This window comes from Microtus pennsylvanicus, chromosome 15 (assembly GCF_037038515.1).
Source record: "Microtus pennsylvanicus isolate mMicPen1 chromosome 15, mMicPen1.hap1, whole genome shotgun sequence".
Classification (NCBI taxonomy): Eukaryota; Metazoa; Chordata; class Mammalia; order Rodentia; family Cricetidae; genus Microtus; species Microtus pennsylvanicus.
This window is the reverse complement of record NC_134593.1, coordinates 3948012-3963906: the sequence shown is the minus strand read 5'-3', so window position 1 is coordinate 3963906 and position 15895 is coordinate 3948012. Positions and strand designations below refer to the sequence as shown.

Below are 15895 nucleotides of genomic sequence, written 5' to 3'. Positions count from 1 at the left end.
CAAAGGCTCAAATAATTAATTTTACTGTGCAAAGTAAGATAAATGGGTCACTCTATCTAAAAAGAGACGCACTCTGGGCCAAGAGGATTTATATCCTTGATGCCATTCCTTTTTCTGTCCAGAACGGTGCCCATCTCGGAGAGCTCACTGAAATGTAATCAGACAGCAGTCCTCTCACCCTTTCTTAAGAGATGTTGAGGGGAGGGGCAGGAAGCCCAGGAAGTACTGCACCTGCTGTGCCAGCTTGAACCCTCCACAGGCCTTAGAACCACATGAAAGAAGAAGAAAGCTGGGCATGGTGGTGCAGCCTTTAATCCCAGCATACAGGAGGCAGAGACAGGTGGATCTCTCTGAGTTCCAGGGCTACATAGAGAAACAAACAAAAACAAAAAAGAAAGAAAGAAAATGTCAGGCAAAGTGATTCATGCTTATAATCTCAGGGATGAGAGACAGGAGGCTCTCTGGGGCTTGCTGATGGCCGCACTAGCCTAGTTAGCGGTCCCGAGTTAACGACTCTCTGGACACTGCTCACAAACACAGGAGTGCACATACACAAATACATGTGATTGCTACTAAACTCTAATTTGGACACCACAAGTGGACATCCTTTGCTCTAGTCTGAAAGTTAGATGCTTTAACAATTTGCAGAAAACCTGTCTTGGATACTCTGTGGCTATTCTTGATAAGAACCACTAAAATTCTGTTTAGTATATACTCTAAAGGGCCAAAGGTTTCCATACTGCAATTTATATATTAGAAAATAGTTTAATTTGCATGTCTAGTACTAACGCAGTTACTTCTTAGATTCTTTTTTGTTTCACTTTTCTGTCGAAAGTATTTGTATTTGATAATTATAAGAAATGACCAAGAGTGGCTGCCACAGTAGAGAAAAAGTTGAGTTTGTTTTGGTAAAATGTCTGGACACCCAGAAGGAAGTGAGGCAGGGAATCAGGACAGCAAGGGTCCCCACCAGTTGTTTAGGCTACTGCTCAGGGGCCAAAGCAGGTTCACAATGAGGAAAATTAAAAGACAGACAACTACAACAAAGGCATCATTAAACCTCATGTTTGAATTCATACACATTTTAAAGAAACCACTTTCTAATAGGAAGGATAGTATGAGCAGTACTATTAAAAGTACTTTTTAAAGAAAAATATCATCGCAGACCTCTAAAAAAACAGTTATTTTTAAAAAAATTATGTAGATTCCTTATTGTAGAAATCTGAGTTAACTTTCTGGCCCATTTTGGATGTAGAAGGTGCAGAGCCTTAACCAGCGTGCATACAGGGAACACTGAAGAAGCTTCTCACGAGTATTGGTGCTTGCTTCTCTTCAATCTTGGGACTGTTCCACAGATTTAAAGAGACCAGGTTGCAAAGTTCATTCATATATATTGTACGTCCCTCTCATTTTTCCTTCTTTTTTGGGGGTGGTGGTAAAGGGATGTTGAGGGATAGAGAATGGGAAGAGTCTCACCATGTGGTCTAAGCTGAGCACAAGCTCATGATCCTCCTGCCTGAGCCTTCTGAGTGTTAAGATTAGAGGCATGTGTCACTACACTGGGCAGATAGCCTTCTATGGAGCATTTCATGAACATTAAAGAAAAGCAGATTCAATAAAAGTCACTCGTCTGCTGGGCCTTTGGATAAACCCCATCTGTTTGTGTAACCATTTTGTTTAGGTGAAACCTAAGGAAAAGTTGAACACCTGGCAAGCATCTTCAAAAACAGTTCTCTTTTAATTTGTTTGAGTTTTAATTTGTATCAACAGCAGCTTCTGAGCAGAAGAGTTTGAAGAAGAGCTCTAAAGGAGGGAAAGACAAGCACTGATCTAAGGATCTTAGTATGCAAGGTCTTCTCCAGGGACTGCTAAAGACAGGTAGGTTTCCTAATGGTTAAACCTACAGCATTGACCATGAGAGGCAGTGGTGTTAAACCAGTCATCTATACCTTGATCGTCAATGGCCAAAGTTGTTTTATTTTTAAATTGCATTTACTTGTTGATGTGTGCATGCACACATACCCCAACACACACGAATAACTTCTGGAAGCCAGTTCTCTCCCACCACGTAGGTCCTGGCCATTCCCCACTGACCCATCTCAGCACCCCACAAACACCGATGCTCTAACACACTGGGTATTGTTGACCACTGACTGAGGGAAGGAAATGAGTCAAAGAGACTGAGGCTGTAAATGCTACATCACAGAGATCCTCATGTTGACACCACTTAAAAGGAGGGATGAGCTTATGGAAATTAAAGATACTAAGTAGTCTACAAGGTGGCAACGAAATGTCACACAGACAGTCAGCACAGCACATGGTGCTGGGGGGTCCTTTAACACTTCCTAGGCCCCGTTTTTTGTTGTTGTTGTTGTTTTGTTTGTTTTTGTCTTTTCAAACGAGCTCTAAACAAAAAGCTGAGGTTTTCAGAAACATGAGCCACTTATTCAAATTATCGTCATAAAAAAGCCCTGTTCGAAGAACTGGGCTCCACTAAAAACATTTGAGAAAGAAAATGAAGGTCATGCTGGCTCGTGTTTTACCTTAGAGAAGTATCCAACCAGATGACAGCCTTTTTCATCATTTTTTGTAAGGACATAAAAAAGGAATGGCTCGACATCATAATACAATGTTTTGTGGTCCAGGAAGAGCTTGGCTAACAAGCAAAGGTTTTGGCAATAAATTTTGCTCATATTCCCATCAACCTAGCAAAAGAAAAACAGACAAGATTATTTAACATAAAAATACCACTAGAATATAAATTTGTTTCTTTTGTATATAATTTTAAAAAGTATATAATTTTATTTCTAAATCCTAAACTATAATATTAAAATACTCCATCAAACAAAGACAGCCTTAAACAGAATAGAGCTATTACTTGGGAAAAAAAATCAAATTCCACATTTCTTCTTGTTAAGGTAAATTTAAGACAGCTAAAGTCTCTTTAAGCTTGTTCATGAAACAGCAATGTTAGCAAAAAAGTCATTTCCACTTGAAATTTGTTGAGTTAAAATTTGTCAGGCATATTTTCTCTTAGTTTTAAAGTGGAGCCAAATAAATCTGAATTAAAGAAACAAATTTTTTTTTATCATGTATGTTAAACTTCTGTTATTTTCAAATAAAAATAAAACAAATGAAGTGCATTACTCCAATCCTTCAAAAGTGTGGCTTAACAGCAGAGGCCTCCATTTTGGATTTATCCCAACTATCATTTTAAAAATAATTGGAGAAGATAAAATCCCTGTGTTGGGAATACTTACAGAGAGAGTGAGATGAATTTCAACCTATAGTAAGTACCATGATTACAGTCTACTTCTCTTCAAAATAAAAGACTCACGCTGTGACATTGACGGCTCCCAACAGGAGCTAGGAACAGACACCAATTTCTTTGATCAAATGCAGTGAGTTGCTGAAACAGAGAGCCAACTAGACCCCACACTCTTCTTAGGGGAGATGGGTCTTTGCTAACCAGAGCTCTTTAACAATGAACTTGACCATTCTCAAGTCTCCTGTGGACTATACAGGTTCTCATAATGCACAAATTATTTTTAGATTTCATATAACTATTTCCCTTGGACAGAACCTCAGTCCCACACATAGCAACATAATCAAATATAGGCACAGGCACTGAGAATACAATTCTCTCTTTAATTAAAGGAAGTTGTGATGTATTTGTGAGTATGGTCCTTTTGGAAATGGTGCTGTACTGTATATATAAAAGATGGAGATGTGCACCTGTGTATCAGAAACAGAAATGAAAACTCTGAAACAAACTCTGATCAACTGTGAAAATAAAAAAATGAACAGATACAGAAAAGAGTCACAAAATCCCAAGTAATTTGTGATAAAAAATTTACTTGTTTTTAAGTCATAGAAAATATCTAATAGTTTTTTTTCTATAAATGATATAGTCAGTCATAATGCTAGAACAGAGCTTTAGGACTTATTCCACAACCTTAGTGCATAAATAAACCACGAACCCACTTACATCTCTATGCTGTCCAAACACATGCCCAACAGACAGATTATTGTGCCCCAAGAAGACTTCCTGATTAAGCTTCCACCACGGGCTTACTCAGGCTGACTTATTTAATAATTACTTAAGGCAAAAAAAAAATTACTTAAGGCAAACAATGCATTTTGCCGACTGGGAAAAAAATGAAGTCATTTCAATATTCTTTTGGTTAGAAGAAAGGCATCTAAGACATCAGGTAAGGAGTAAGGAAGGGAGTAAAGCTGGCTCTGTTCAAAGGCTCCATAAGAGCAGCTCTGTACCTCGCCTCATTGGGGCTGGTGAAGAGGCACCCTAAAGTCTACCCCGTTTTCCCTTGCATCAGGGAACTCACTAGGAACAATTTCCCACACTTTTCAGGGATATGTGGCTATGACTGAAGGCATTTTGGTTGTCACAAATGGATGGAGTGGGGGCACCACTGCAACTTGGGGGTAGATGGTGGGATGTTGCTGAACACCCTAGAGTGCACATAAAATGTATTATTCAGTTTGAAATGTCAGTAGTACTCAGGCTGAGAAGCCTATGCTTGGCCTTTAATGAGAATAGGGCAACTTCAAACACAATTCCTTTTGCCCTTCAAACTTGCTAGAAAGTGCAGGGAGGGGATTTAAAAAAAAAATATGTACCACAGCCAGAGTTTCCTGACCAGTATTGTGGAAAACAAAAAAACAAACACTCCCAAAACTTGTGAACTTGAGCATTCTGAGAAGAGATCCCTAAAGTACACCGGCCTTGAGAGAAAGAAGACGTCAAGTCTGCTGTAGAAGGCAGGCTTGATCTGAGAACCTGAAAGGTAAAACAGCGCATACACCAGGATGGGCCACAGAGAGGACAATGAAGCAAGGCAAGAGAGGCGTGCAAGTCGAGTGAAGAGAATAGAGACGAGAACCCAGACACCCTGTGAACACACAGTACCAAGAAAAGAAAGCTCGCTGTCCTCAACACATGACTGACTCAGCTAAACTAGATCCCTGACAATAGAACAGACAATAGAAGCCTGGTTAAATGATGAAAAAAAAAAGTGAAGACTTTCTCTGCTAAGACAATTCTAAAAACACAAAATGTTTTCAAGAAACCTACAGTGACAGACATGTGAGCAGCGGAGTTCTGTAGGGGTGGGGAGAAGCCACACGTCTGCTGGGATCTCACCAGAAGGGTCTATCTGTCCTGGCAAGCCCTGGAAGGAAACTCAGGTGTCTGTGTTCTAAGCAGGCACACACAGCTGCTCAGTTCCCTGCCAGAGGGAGGACTTGCCAGATACTGGCAGGAGCTGCTAAACAAAGCTAATTTCTCCTGCCAAAGGATGTGGAATTTACAAAGAGCCAAGGATAGCATAAATCTACTGGTGAATATATTTGTGGTAGACTGGGATTGGGAGAAGACAAAAAAGTCAAGGTGATAAGGCAGGAATTCTTCATCAATTTAAATGTGGCTTAATGTAGTTAAATATTCCAAAACATGCGGCTATTTTAAAGATCGGTGTGAATTTCAAAGCCGAGACTGAATACACACAAACCACCTAAGTAAACAATCAATAATTAGGAATATTAGAGTTAAAAAAGATGATCTTTTGTTTACATATGCTTACCTCAAATACTGAAAGGTCTTTCCTTCGGTAAATTTCATTGGCAGGAGGATGAAACCATCCACACTTTTTGGAGTGTCTTAGCAAAATCTTTTTACTCTTCATATACTTAAGACAGAATTCACACAGGTAGAGCTTTGGTAATCTGTTAAAGTTAAAATCATCAAAGAATCTATCAGGATGGTTATACTGTTACATCAGTTTGCTCTAAGACATCAAATGGCTATAAATCTTTTGAAGCCATTTCAGAAACAGGAGAGGAGCTGGATGTGGTGACAGACACCATTAACAGTTAACACCAGCAGTGGGAAGTCAGAGGCGGAAGGAGATCTCTATGAGCTTGAGGGCAGCCTGAGCTACGCAGTAAGACCCTGACTCTAAAGGAAAAAAAGGGAGGAGGTGGGGGGCATCCAAAAAAGAAAGATCCAAAAAAATATAAAACTCTTAAAACACATTTAACAAAATGTGTAATGTGTTCTAACTACTTTGTGATTAATCATCTATTTACTTAGAACATTCCTATGGAAAGAAGAATTTTTAATACCTGGAGCCAACACCCTAAAAAATAAAATAAAATCAGTAATTTGGAATGCCATCCTTTAGGGTAACCAAGGATATTTTTGAAATATAGACTTAAAGTCATATTTCTACTAGTGTTAATGTACAGTGTTGTATCTATAACAATATATTTTTTCTTTTCAAGGCAGGGTTTCTCTGTACCTTTGGAGCTTGTCCTGGAGCTAGCTCTTGTAGACCACACTGGCCTTGAACTCACAGAGATCCGCCCGTCTCTGCCTCCCCCACATCGAGTGCTGGGATTAAAGGCTTGTGCCACCACTGCCTGGCTTTATAACAATCTTTTATTTATAAAGTAAGCTTACTATTTTTAAAATCATCTGGATACCTATAAGGCAGAGGTCCTAAAATGTGGCTTTTGGGTGAGAAAGCTGAAGTTTATCACATGCGTGTGTAGGTGTATACACACATATGTATAATATAATTGATCACATATGGTCTAAAGTAGTCAATGCAGGCTGACAGTTGAAAGATCACATTTGTTTTCTACCAATTCCACTGTTGTATTAATGTTTACGTTAGAAAGTGTTGTGGGTTTTATTTTTTTTGTCTGTGCAGTATTATATCTTTAACCTGGTTATCTGCACTCAATGATGCAGCAATTACAAACCACACATTTTTTAAAGATTTATTTATTTATTATATATATAGAGTGTTCTGTCTGCATGTATGCCTGAATGCCAGAAGAGGGCACCAGATCTCACTATAGATGCTTGTGAGCCACAGTGTAATTGCTGGGAATTGAACTCAGGACCTTTGGAAGAGCAGTCAGTGCTCTTTCACCTCTGTGCCACCTCTCCAGCCCAATCCATGCGTTCTTTAACCTTCTGAAACTAATGGTACTGTTTAAACAGCAACAACAAAGGGAGTGTGCTCACTCACATATTATAGACATTTACTTCAGTGACCTGGCCATTAAATCTTTCCAGATAAAAGCAAATGAAGAGCGCCTCTAAGTAGGGCCACTGTAAGTTATATGCACATATTATGCAGATATGTAAATTATGCATACACACATTTAGGTTCATATGTAGTATCAAGTGGCTCATGACAAAACATATGCATTAGGTGGACAAAGTCCTCACTCTGTAGATTCTCTGCTGACCTTGCCATCATTTCATTAAATCTCAGCTGAGCTGCATTTCCACTGAGAATTATGATTTTCTTTTTTTTTTTAATCTTTATTTCTAGGTACCTGGAGGGACAGCCGTGGGTGCTGGGAACCGAACTCTTATATTTTTGGTTGTGAGCCTAGCCTTTAACGGCTGAGCCATCCCTCCAGGCCTCTTTTTCTTTTTTTTTTTTTTAAGATTTATTTATGTATACAGTGTTCAGCCTGCATGTATGTCTGCAGGCCAGACAGAAGGCACCAGATCTCATTACAGATGGTTGTGAGCCACCATGTGGCTACTGGGAATTGAACTCAGGACCTGTGGGAGAGCAGCCAGTGCTCTTAACCATCTCTCCAGCCCTGAAACAATTTTTTTTTTTTGGTGTTTTTGAGATAAGGTTTCTCTGTAGCTTTGGAGCCAGCCTGTCCTGGAGCTAGCTCTTGTAGACCAGGCTGGCCTTGAACTCACAGAGATCCGCCTGCCTCTGCCTCCTGAGGGCTGGGATTAAAGGCGTGGGCAACTACTGCCCAGATTTTCTTTTTTATTAAACTATTTTTTGAGACATAATTTCACTTGGTAATCTAGGCTGGTGAAGGTGAAAAACTGAGATTCTACTAATGCCATGTACCTTGATGTGGGTAAAAAAAATGTTGGGTAACATGGTCACAAAGACACTCTTAGTCAATCTTAGGTCAAGAAAAATGAGAAAGTCTGATGGCATTGTTTTCTCTTATTCTTTTAATAAAATGGTCAGAAATGGCTTTAAGTGATTTGGGGAAGGGTCTCCTAAAGCTACCTGCCACCCACTACTTCCTCCTATTTTTCTATTATACTAAATTTCTGAGGAAAAAAACCTTGAAAATAAAATATGAGCAATTAGAAATAAAATTCACATCGGTAACTAGAAGAAAGCAAGTGGAGAAGGAAGTCTAAGACGTGCCTTAAAAAGGCTACTAGTTTTTCCTGATTTGGTCTCATAAACATAACAGAACAAATGACAGCATTTGTCCTAAACCAAACATGGAGAGCATGGCCTAGAAATTCAAAGAGAATTTATAACAGCTGTGGCTCCTAATGGTGAAGGAATATGCACAAATAGTACAAAAACAAGTCAGCAAAAGTAAGCACATGGCAAACACTTTTAACTGACTACCAAAATTAATGCTTGTTATATTTATTCATTATTTTTTAGAGACAAAGCCAAAGATGACCTTCATCTTCTGATCTTCCTGCCTGCACCTCCCAAGTGCTTGAGCTACAGGGGTGCATCCCACACTCTGTTTTATGTGGGACGAGGTGATGGAACCCGGGCCTTGTGCATACTAGGCAAGCAATCTATCCACTGAGGGACATCCTCAGTGCTTAGGTTACTCTCAAAATCATCTCCCTGCTTTAGAATCCAGCAGCTTCCTTCGTTTTACTTGGCCTCCAGGCTTGGTCCGTACCTTGCATATTCCTGTGGGTAAGGCGAGGAGTACCAGGTTTGGATTTCATATTTTCCAAACTCTATTACTGAAGGGTACCGACCACAGTCTTCCACTCCACTTTCATACTCTATTTTCTGATAAACAACAACAACAACAACAAATCATGGTAAAATACAGGTACCAAGATGAGAGTGTATTTCATTTACATTATCTTTTCTTTTTCATTTGAGGCTACCCAATCGTATCATAGATCTTAATTATTAATTAATAGGCATGCAAAATAATACCCTTAACAGACACGCCAAAGACAGGTAATAAATATGATGCAAGCATATCCCCAAATTTATACACCTGGGTATAACAATAGACTGCAGTGCATTCAAACCTGCATTACAAGATGGCACAGCTACCACTACAGATATTCACAGTTCCCTGCTCCTAGAGAAAGTACCTGTGAGTTCTCGTCTATGCCATGTGAAGTGGTATATGCCTATTATTTCCCCTCCTTCCGTGAAGTAAGCTAGACAAGCCTGCACAGTCACTACTTGGTAACTCAGTGTCTAGCGTAGCAACTGACGTAGGAAAGTATTTCTTGAACAAAAATGCCCTAGTTTGGGGCTGGTGAGATGGCATAGCAGGTAAGGCATTTGCCGCCAGGACTGAAAAGCTGAATCTGACTTCTGGAACCCATATGAAGGGAGAAAGTGAATTAATTCCTGTAAACTGTCCTCTGACCTCTCTACACCCGCACCACCGGCACTGGTATGTGCCTTCCCCACAAAGAGATTAATGTAATTTCAAAAACAAGCATTTTCATGTTGTAAAGAAAGGACTTTAGAGTAAGCACTGTCTTTCAGGTAGTGACTACTGTCCCTTACCTTTATGTAGGAATGCACCCACCCCATAGACAAAGAACAGTAACAAAGAGGGAGATTGCCATTTGCTTTAGCTGAAGAAGAACAAACACAAAGGTCTGTCAAGGCAGGACAGGAATAAAAATATGTACTTGTTCTTCAGATCAAAACTAAAAGTCTTTAGGCTGACAGGATACTGCTAAAAACAAGCTAGAAGCCCACTGTGGGCAGCATGATCTTCTCAAAGGGAAGAGGCAAGGTAGAGACCCATAGATAATGGCTACACGTGACTGTCTACTGACAGTAAAAAAATCGCAATTACTTGTAAATATGTCTTTGAGCAGTCTATAGCCTTACTTCTCCATGTCGCCTGATAGTAACCGAAGTTAAGCCGAAGAGGAACCATTCAGAGAAATTACTAGACAGTAAAAATAAAGATGACTTCGAATGATTATAAAACACATTTCACTCATCAATGTCAAAAAGTTAAAAAACGGGCACATTTTCATGTGGCTGGCCACTTGCGTCAGAAGTACCGGTGAATCAGAAGCAATGTGCTTTTTGGTTACAAACTGAAATTGTTATTTTACAGTGTGAGCAAAAAATTATAAAAAATTATTAGAAACTTTTAAAAAGCTACATCTTATTCTTTATTTTGTGTTTGAGTGTGTGTGAGTGTGTACATGTATGCTGTGTTTCTGAGGTCAGAGAGGACAACTTTTGGTAGCTGGCTCTCTCTTCCCACCACAAGTTTTGGGGATTGAATTCAAGTTGCCAGGCTTGCAGAGCCAAGTGCTTTTGCCCACTGAGTCATCTTTTTGGTTATTGTTATTATTTTTAAGATTGTGTCTCTCTATGTAATCCTAGTTGTCCTGGAACTTGTTTTGTAAACCAGGCTGGCATAGAACTCACAGAGATCTGTCTGCTTCTGCCTTCCAAATGCTGGGATTAAAGGCGTGTGCTACCATGCCCAGCTAATCATTATTATATCTGTATAACTAGTACTACTCTGGTCTACTTTGTGAGAACAGTTGAGTCTTTTTCCTATTCTGAAAGAATAGGTAATTCTACAGTAAAAACGACAGACATAAACATTAAAGAACCACAAAGGATATTGAGGGGATTCTCTATAGCCTCAAAGTAATGGCTAGAAGCTTTACAACCCTGGTTACTGCTCCGTGTGATCTAGGCCTTACCTCCCAAGACAGTTCCCGGGCCTGCTTAAAAACGTTCAGATCCTCTTCAGTCACAACATCCTTGTTTCCGATCACATTTACATCTGTACTTTCTTGTTTGATGCTTATTTTAAGTTCAGTATCTGTCATTTAAAACCAGCAGAAAGTGTATTCACTGATTTGAAGCATGGATGACTAGCGCATATTACCAAAATGGTGCCAAATAAGCAGTGGGCAACCAGGGGTCTTTTTCCACTGAGCGGAAAAATCTTGTACAGCTAAGTATGGCTCACAGATCCAACAGTAATTCTTTCCCTACTACAACTACATTTTCAATCGTACGTATATCACTGCCATCTTTTTATAACAAATACAAGGGAAAGTAAGAACAATAAAAAGCAAAACATTTTTCAACCAAGATTATAAGTTATGTCTAGTTATAGCATTCCTGTCATTAGTTTTGAGTCCATAATATATACCAATTTTCCCAAACGACATCTTTTGGCTTTTTGTTGGATAAAGGATAACAAATGTAATGGGCCAACTTGCTCAATTTAATTTTGAAATGGTTTCCTCCCTAAGGTGGATGGATACACACAAACACACTCAACTCAATGCACACTTCACAGAATCACAGATCAGGCTCTGTCGAGACGGAAGCAGGATGAACTTTGTCGTGAGAAAGCAATGGAGCAGAGAGAGAGGCAGAGCTGAGACACCGGGCTGGAAGCACTGCCAGCATCCACAAAGGTGGTACTGGCTACAGAGGCAGCACGGGAGAGAACATGGCAAAAGCACAACGGTGGTGGCTATTCATGCGGACTACAAAGCCAGAAGCATCGCTAGGAAAGCATCTGGGGGGAGGGGTGCCTAGTGCCACTACAAATGGAAATAAATAATAGAAGGCCAGAGAGTATTAGTTGGAAGAACATTTGGAGGTTTAGTCAGCATTAGAAAAAGGTCAAAGTCTCACTGTATGTGTGTGAAAGTGAAGAGGACAGAGAAACAGCTAGAGCCTATGTCATGGACAGGAGTTGATTTCTTGGTTCTCTTGGGGTTGGGGGAAGGGCGGGGCGCAGGTTTGGCTGGAGCTTCCACCTTTTGCTTACCATCATCCTGATCAGGGTTAATCCTTCCGTCTGCCAAGTTCCCCTTCCCTGATGACGGGGTCCCCATCTGAGGGGTCACTTTATATTTTAATCTGCCTAGCATCCTGTGCTTTTTAAGAAAAGTTGTTCGCTTGAAGTAAGCAATGGCTTTAAAAATATGTCCTCTAGTCATCCCCCAGCTAGAGGAGGAGCAAGAAAGAAACCTGCTCCTAACGTCTCTTTTTCCAAAGAAATGGGCTTTAGCTTTTGCCGTGGAAGAGAATTCAGTTTTACGACGCATGCGTTTGGGTGCTGTATAACTCGGGTGTCCCTTTTGTCGAGACTGTCCCTGAGTGGTATAGATATGAGAAAGTCCGTCAAAGAGAGCCTTCAGCTGGCTGTTGTTAGTGACACTGCTGAAGGGGGGCTCACTGGACTGGCTGGAGAAACTCTGGGTAGAGGTAGAACTGGAAGTGCTGGACTTTTGTGAACTGGGGCTCTGACCAGAGATGGGGGTTGGGGGTGGAAGTGAAGAAGGTGGAGGTTTTAACTGTTGTGTGGTACCTGTAGCCAACACATGAGAAGTGCATGACTGTTTCTGAGAGACCTTTTTCCTTGGACGATAGTGCTTTGAAAAGTCTATTATTTCACCTCGTGATCTGCGACCATCAGGTGATGGTGTAAAAAACTTAGTAAGGCCATCAATGAGCCCTTTGGTTCTCTTGTTAACTTTAAGTGTGGAGGCAGAAATGGAGGTGGAGGAGGTGGTGATTTTGGTGGCGGCACCAGGCCGAGTGGGGTCTGTAACAGCCAATCTGCTGCTTGAGTCCTTCCCAGACGCAGCATGACCAGATGGAGGTGTGGTACAGACTTTAGTCTTTTGACCCCTACCAGGTGACCCCCTTCCTGTGAATGCATTCATGGATCCTTCATCACTGGTTACAGACCTAGGCAAAAATTTAGAGAATAGTATCAGCAATTAAATAATAGAATAGAAAGGTATCTAATAACAAATCTATAGAAACTAGATGCATAGTCAATGTACTTGAACTTAAAATTAATTGCAACCTTAAAAATGGGTTTTTTGTGTGTGCCACCACCTATGTGTTTCCTGGCTGGAAAAGATAACAGAGCCTACTTGATGTAATGATTCCCTAGGGCCCACTCAACAGGTACTGGGAGAATCCATGTGGACCCCAGCATAGTACATGGAAGAAAAATTTTTGTATATACTAAAAAACCCAATGTATATATAATGAAACCCAATGCTTTCATTATAATTAAACAAAAATAAGTCATCCCCGGTGTTGTTACAAGTAATTATGATTTCCTGGAATGTTCTTGAAGAAGTCTTAGAGAAAGTAGGTCAGATGTGTGAGGCAGAGTAAAAGAATATCCTTATTTTTAGTTAGAAGCAATTTTTCACTTAGCCTGGAAACTTACAGAAGTACAATTTGGGTGTGTTTATAAATTTGTACTAAAAAGTAAAAATAAAGGTATCTTCTTCTAGCAGATTATGCTTAGGATGATAAAACAGCCAATAATACTCTCCTAGGAGAGAAGACAATCACAGCATAAAATAGTGCTGAAAAAAGGACAATCGCAAAAAAGAAAAGGAAAAAATAACTGAAGAAACGATTAAAGAAAAGCCGCAGCAGGTCAGACATGACATGGGGTCTGGTGGAGAAGCAGCACGTTTACCATGGTCGTTATCAGACACTTGGCGTCAAGACCTCTGCCTCCTACTTTGACTGACATTCGCTTTGTATGATGGTGGGTTCTGGCCATATTGCTGTAGGTCACTGTACAAACACAGCTGCCTACATGAAATGGCAGCTGACTGCCTGCACCTCAGGCCAAGACTTGGGAAGCTACCCATGTTGCAGGAGAAATTTATACAATAGAAACATTTGCATATGATTATGACAATGCTGAGGCTCAACGTTATCAGTTTAGCTGGAAGCTAATGGAGAAATGGAAGCCTGAAAATGGTATGATAACAAATTACCAGATACCTTAAATAATTACAAATAGAAAACATTTTGTGCCTGTCTTATACACAAAGATTTAATGAACCAATTTCTGTAAGGTTCATCTGAGGTGGTTCAACTGCCAGGATCTTTGCCTGGTGTAACTATTTTAGCCAAATCAGATGAACAAAGGAGATCTCTGGTGTCACTACAAGATAAAGCGAAGGCTAGTGACAGACAGCTTATCCAGGCTAAAATGTCTGCAGTAAAATGCTGCATCTGGACTCGATCTAGAATAGATTGCCCAGAAAGGACAATACACGTATAAAGCATGTATAAGGAAATCTCCCTAGACTATCTTAAAAATTCCTGAGCTCTAAGGACAATTTTGGACAAACAAAAAGTTAGGATTGGTGCCAGGTGCAATTTTCAGCTGTGTCCTTTGTTTAGAAAGCTTATACCCTAATTTGGATTTTATAATTGGACCCTGAGGATACGGTCCCATTTCAAGAACAATGCCTGTGCAGGAGAAATGAAAAAAATGTAATTTCTACTTTAAATGATACTAAAATAAAAGATTTTATTTATAAGTATTTTATATTTTTGTTTCTAGAAATTAACAACAAAAAAATTCACTTAAAAATGTCTACCTCACCAGTTAAAGGGCTTTCATCAAATTTTATACAAAGCTCTAGAAAGCAGCCTGCACTTCTTAGTTTTCCTGTGGTAGATAAAGTGCAGGAGCACTTCTGAGAGCAGTAATAATACTACCTCAAGTGAAAGAAAGAAAAAAGGAATATCTGGAGTGTTAGCTCAGGGTGGGCAGGGTACTTACTCATTACAAAGCACAGGGCCCTTTCCTTCAGCCCCCAAGACAGCCCTGGGTGTCCTGGAACTCACTCTGTAGACCAGGCTGGCCTCAAACAGATATCCACCTGTTTCTGCCTCCTATGTTGGGATTAAAGGCGTGCGCCACTACGCTCAGCAATATACTATACTCTATGTGTTAAAAACACATTCGCTTCTCTTAATCTTTTTTCAGCTAGGCTTTAATGCAATTATACAATAAAGCGAAATTGAAAATGGAGTTTCATAGTAGACCCGTGGTTTATTGCAAAATATTTCATCTGTATTTTTGCACACACCTGCACCTGCCAAATGGACCTGTCTAACTCTATAGGGACAGTCATTTATAGGTTTCTCAGAAGCTACAATTTTGGAAAAGAAATCTTAAAAAGTGGTAATATTACACTGGCATCAGAAGGGATTGTTATTTATCTGTTATTGTCTGTTTTAAAAAGCCCCTGTGAAGTATTTATAACATTAAGCTGTTTCAATGCTCAACCAATAAAAAGGCTGAGGAAGTTAGCAGTTCTTAAAATACGTTCATTTTGCTGCTTGAAATATGTCACTCGGTATCATAGGTACTGCCAAGATAAGACCCCAAAATACCAACTGTAATTAAAAATGTTATTTTGGGGGGAAAATCCCACAGTTTATGCAAAAGAAAAATATTCCTCATTGAGTTTAGAAAAATTATGCTAAAAAATTTAACAAAATCCGAGGGGATTACAATTACCTACATTTTTTTAAAGCACAACATATAAGATTTCTTTTAATAAGATCTCAACCTACAACAATCGTTGCTTTAATTTATTTTTCGGTCGTCCAATGGGTTTTGCATATCGTCGTTTTATTTGTGCAGCTTTCTCATGGAGTAGTTTTCTTCCCTTTTTCTTTGGTCTGCAGACTTGGCAAATCCACATCCCTGAATTAATATATATATGAAAAGAAATTTTAATGTTTTACTTAAGGAGAAGGTATTAAATATAAATCTGTAGTTGTAGTAATCTGACCAAAGGTGCTGGATGCAGAACTTTCTCTAGGAAAGTCACTCTCTGTTGTTCTCTTCAAAAGCCATTGCTGAAGGTCAAAGGCTCCATCAAGGTGGTGAGCGCAGTGGCTGGCCCTACCTGCTCCCCTCACACCACCCCATAGTCATCCCTGGAAACTGTGTGTGTGGGTGGGTGGTAGTATATGCCATATGTACATGTCTAAGAAGGCCAGAGAAGCACTGGATCCCGGAACTAGAA

General features: G+C 39.8%; 1 protein-coding gene across 9 annotated transcripts in view; it reads right to left on the bottom strand.

The window, feature by feature from the left end:
* Positions 1-15895, bottom strand: part of Kat6b (lysine acetyltransferase 6B) — a 192554-nt gene that overhangs the window by 35292 nt on the left and 141367 nt on the right. For 4 of the 9 annotated variants that reach the window (XM_075949868.1, XM_075949869.1, XM_075949867.1 and 1 more), the window contains exons 6-11: positions 15438-15570; positions 11854-12779; positions 10766-10887; positions 8734-8849; positions 5604-5745; positions 2544-2705 (exon numbers count right to left, since the gene is read on the bottom strand). In XM_075949868.1, the coding sequence (XP_075805983.1) occupies positions 2544-2705; positions 5604-5745; positions 8734-8849; positions 10766-10887; positions 11854-12779; positions 15438-15570 (1601 nt within the window). The remainder of the gene's footprint in view (positions 1-2543; positions 2706-5603; positions 5746-8733; positions 8850-10765; positions 10888-11853; positions 12780-15437; positions 15571-15895) is intronic. The other 5 variants (XM_075949875.1, XM_075949872.1, XM_075949873.1 and 2 more) reach the window with 3 other exon arrangements.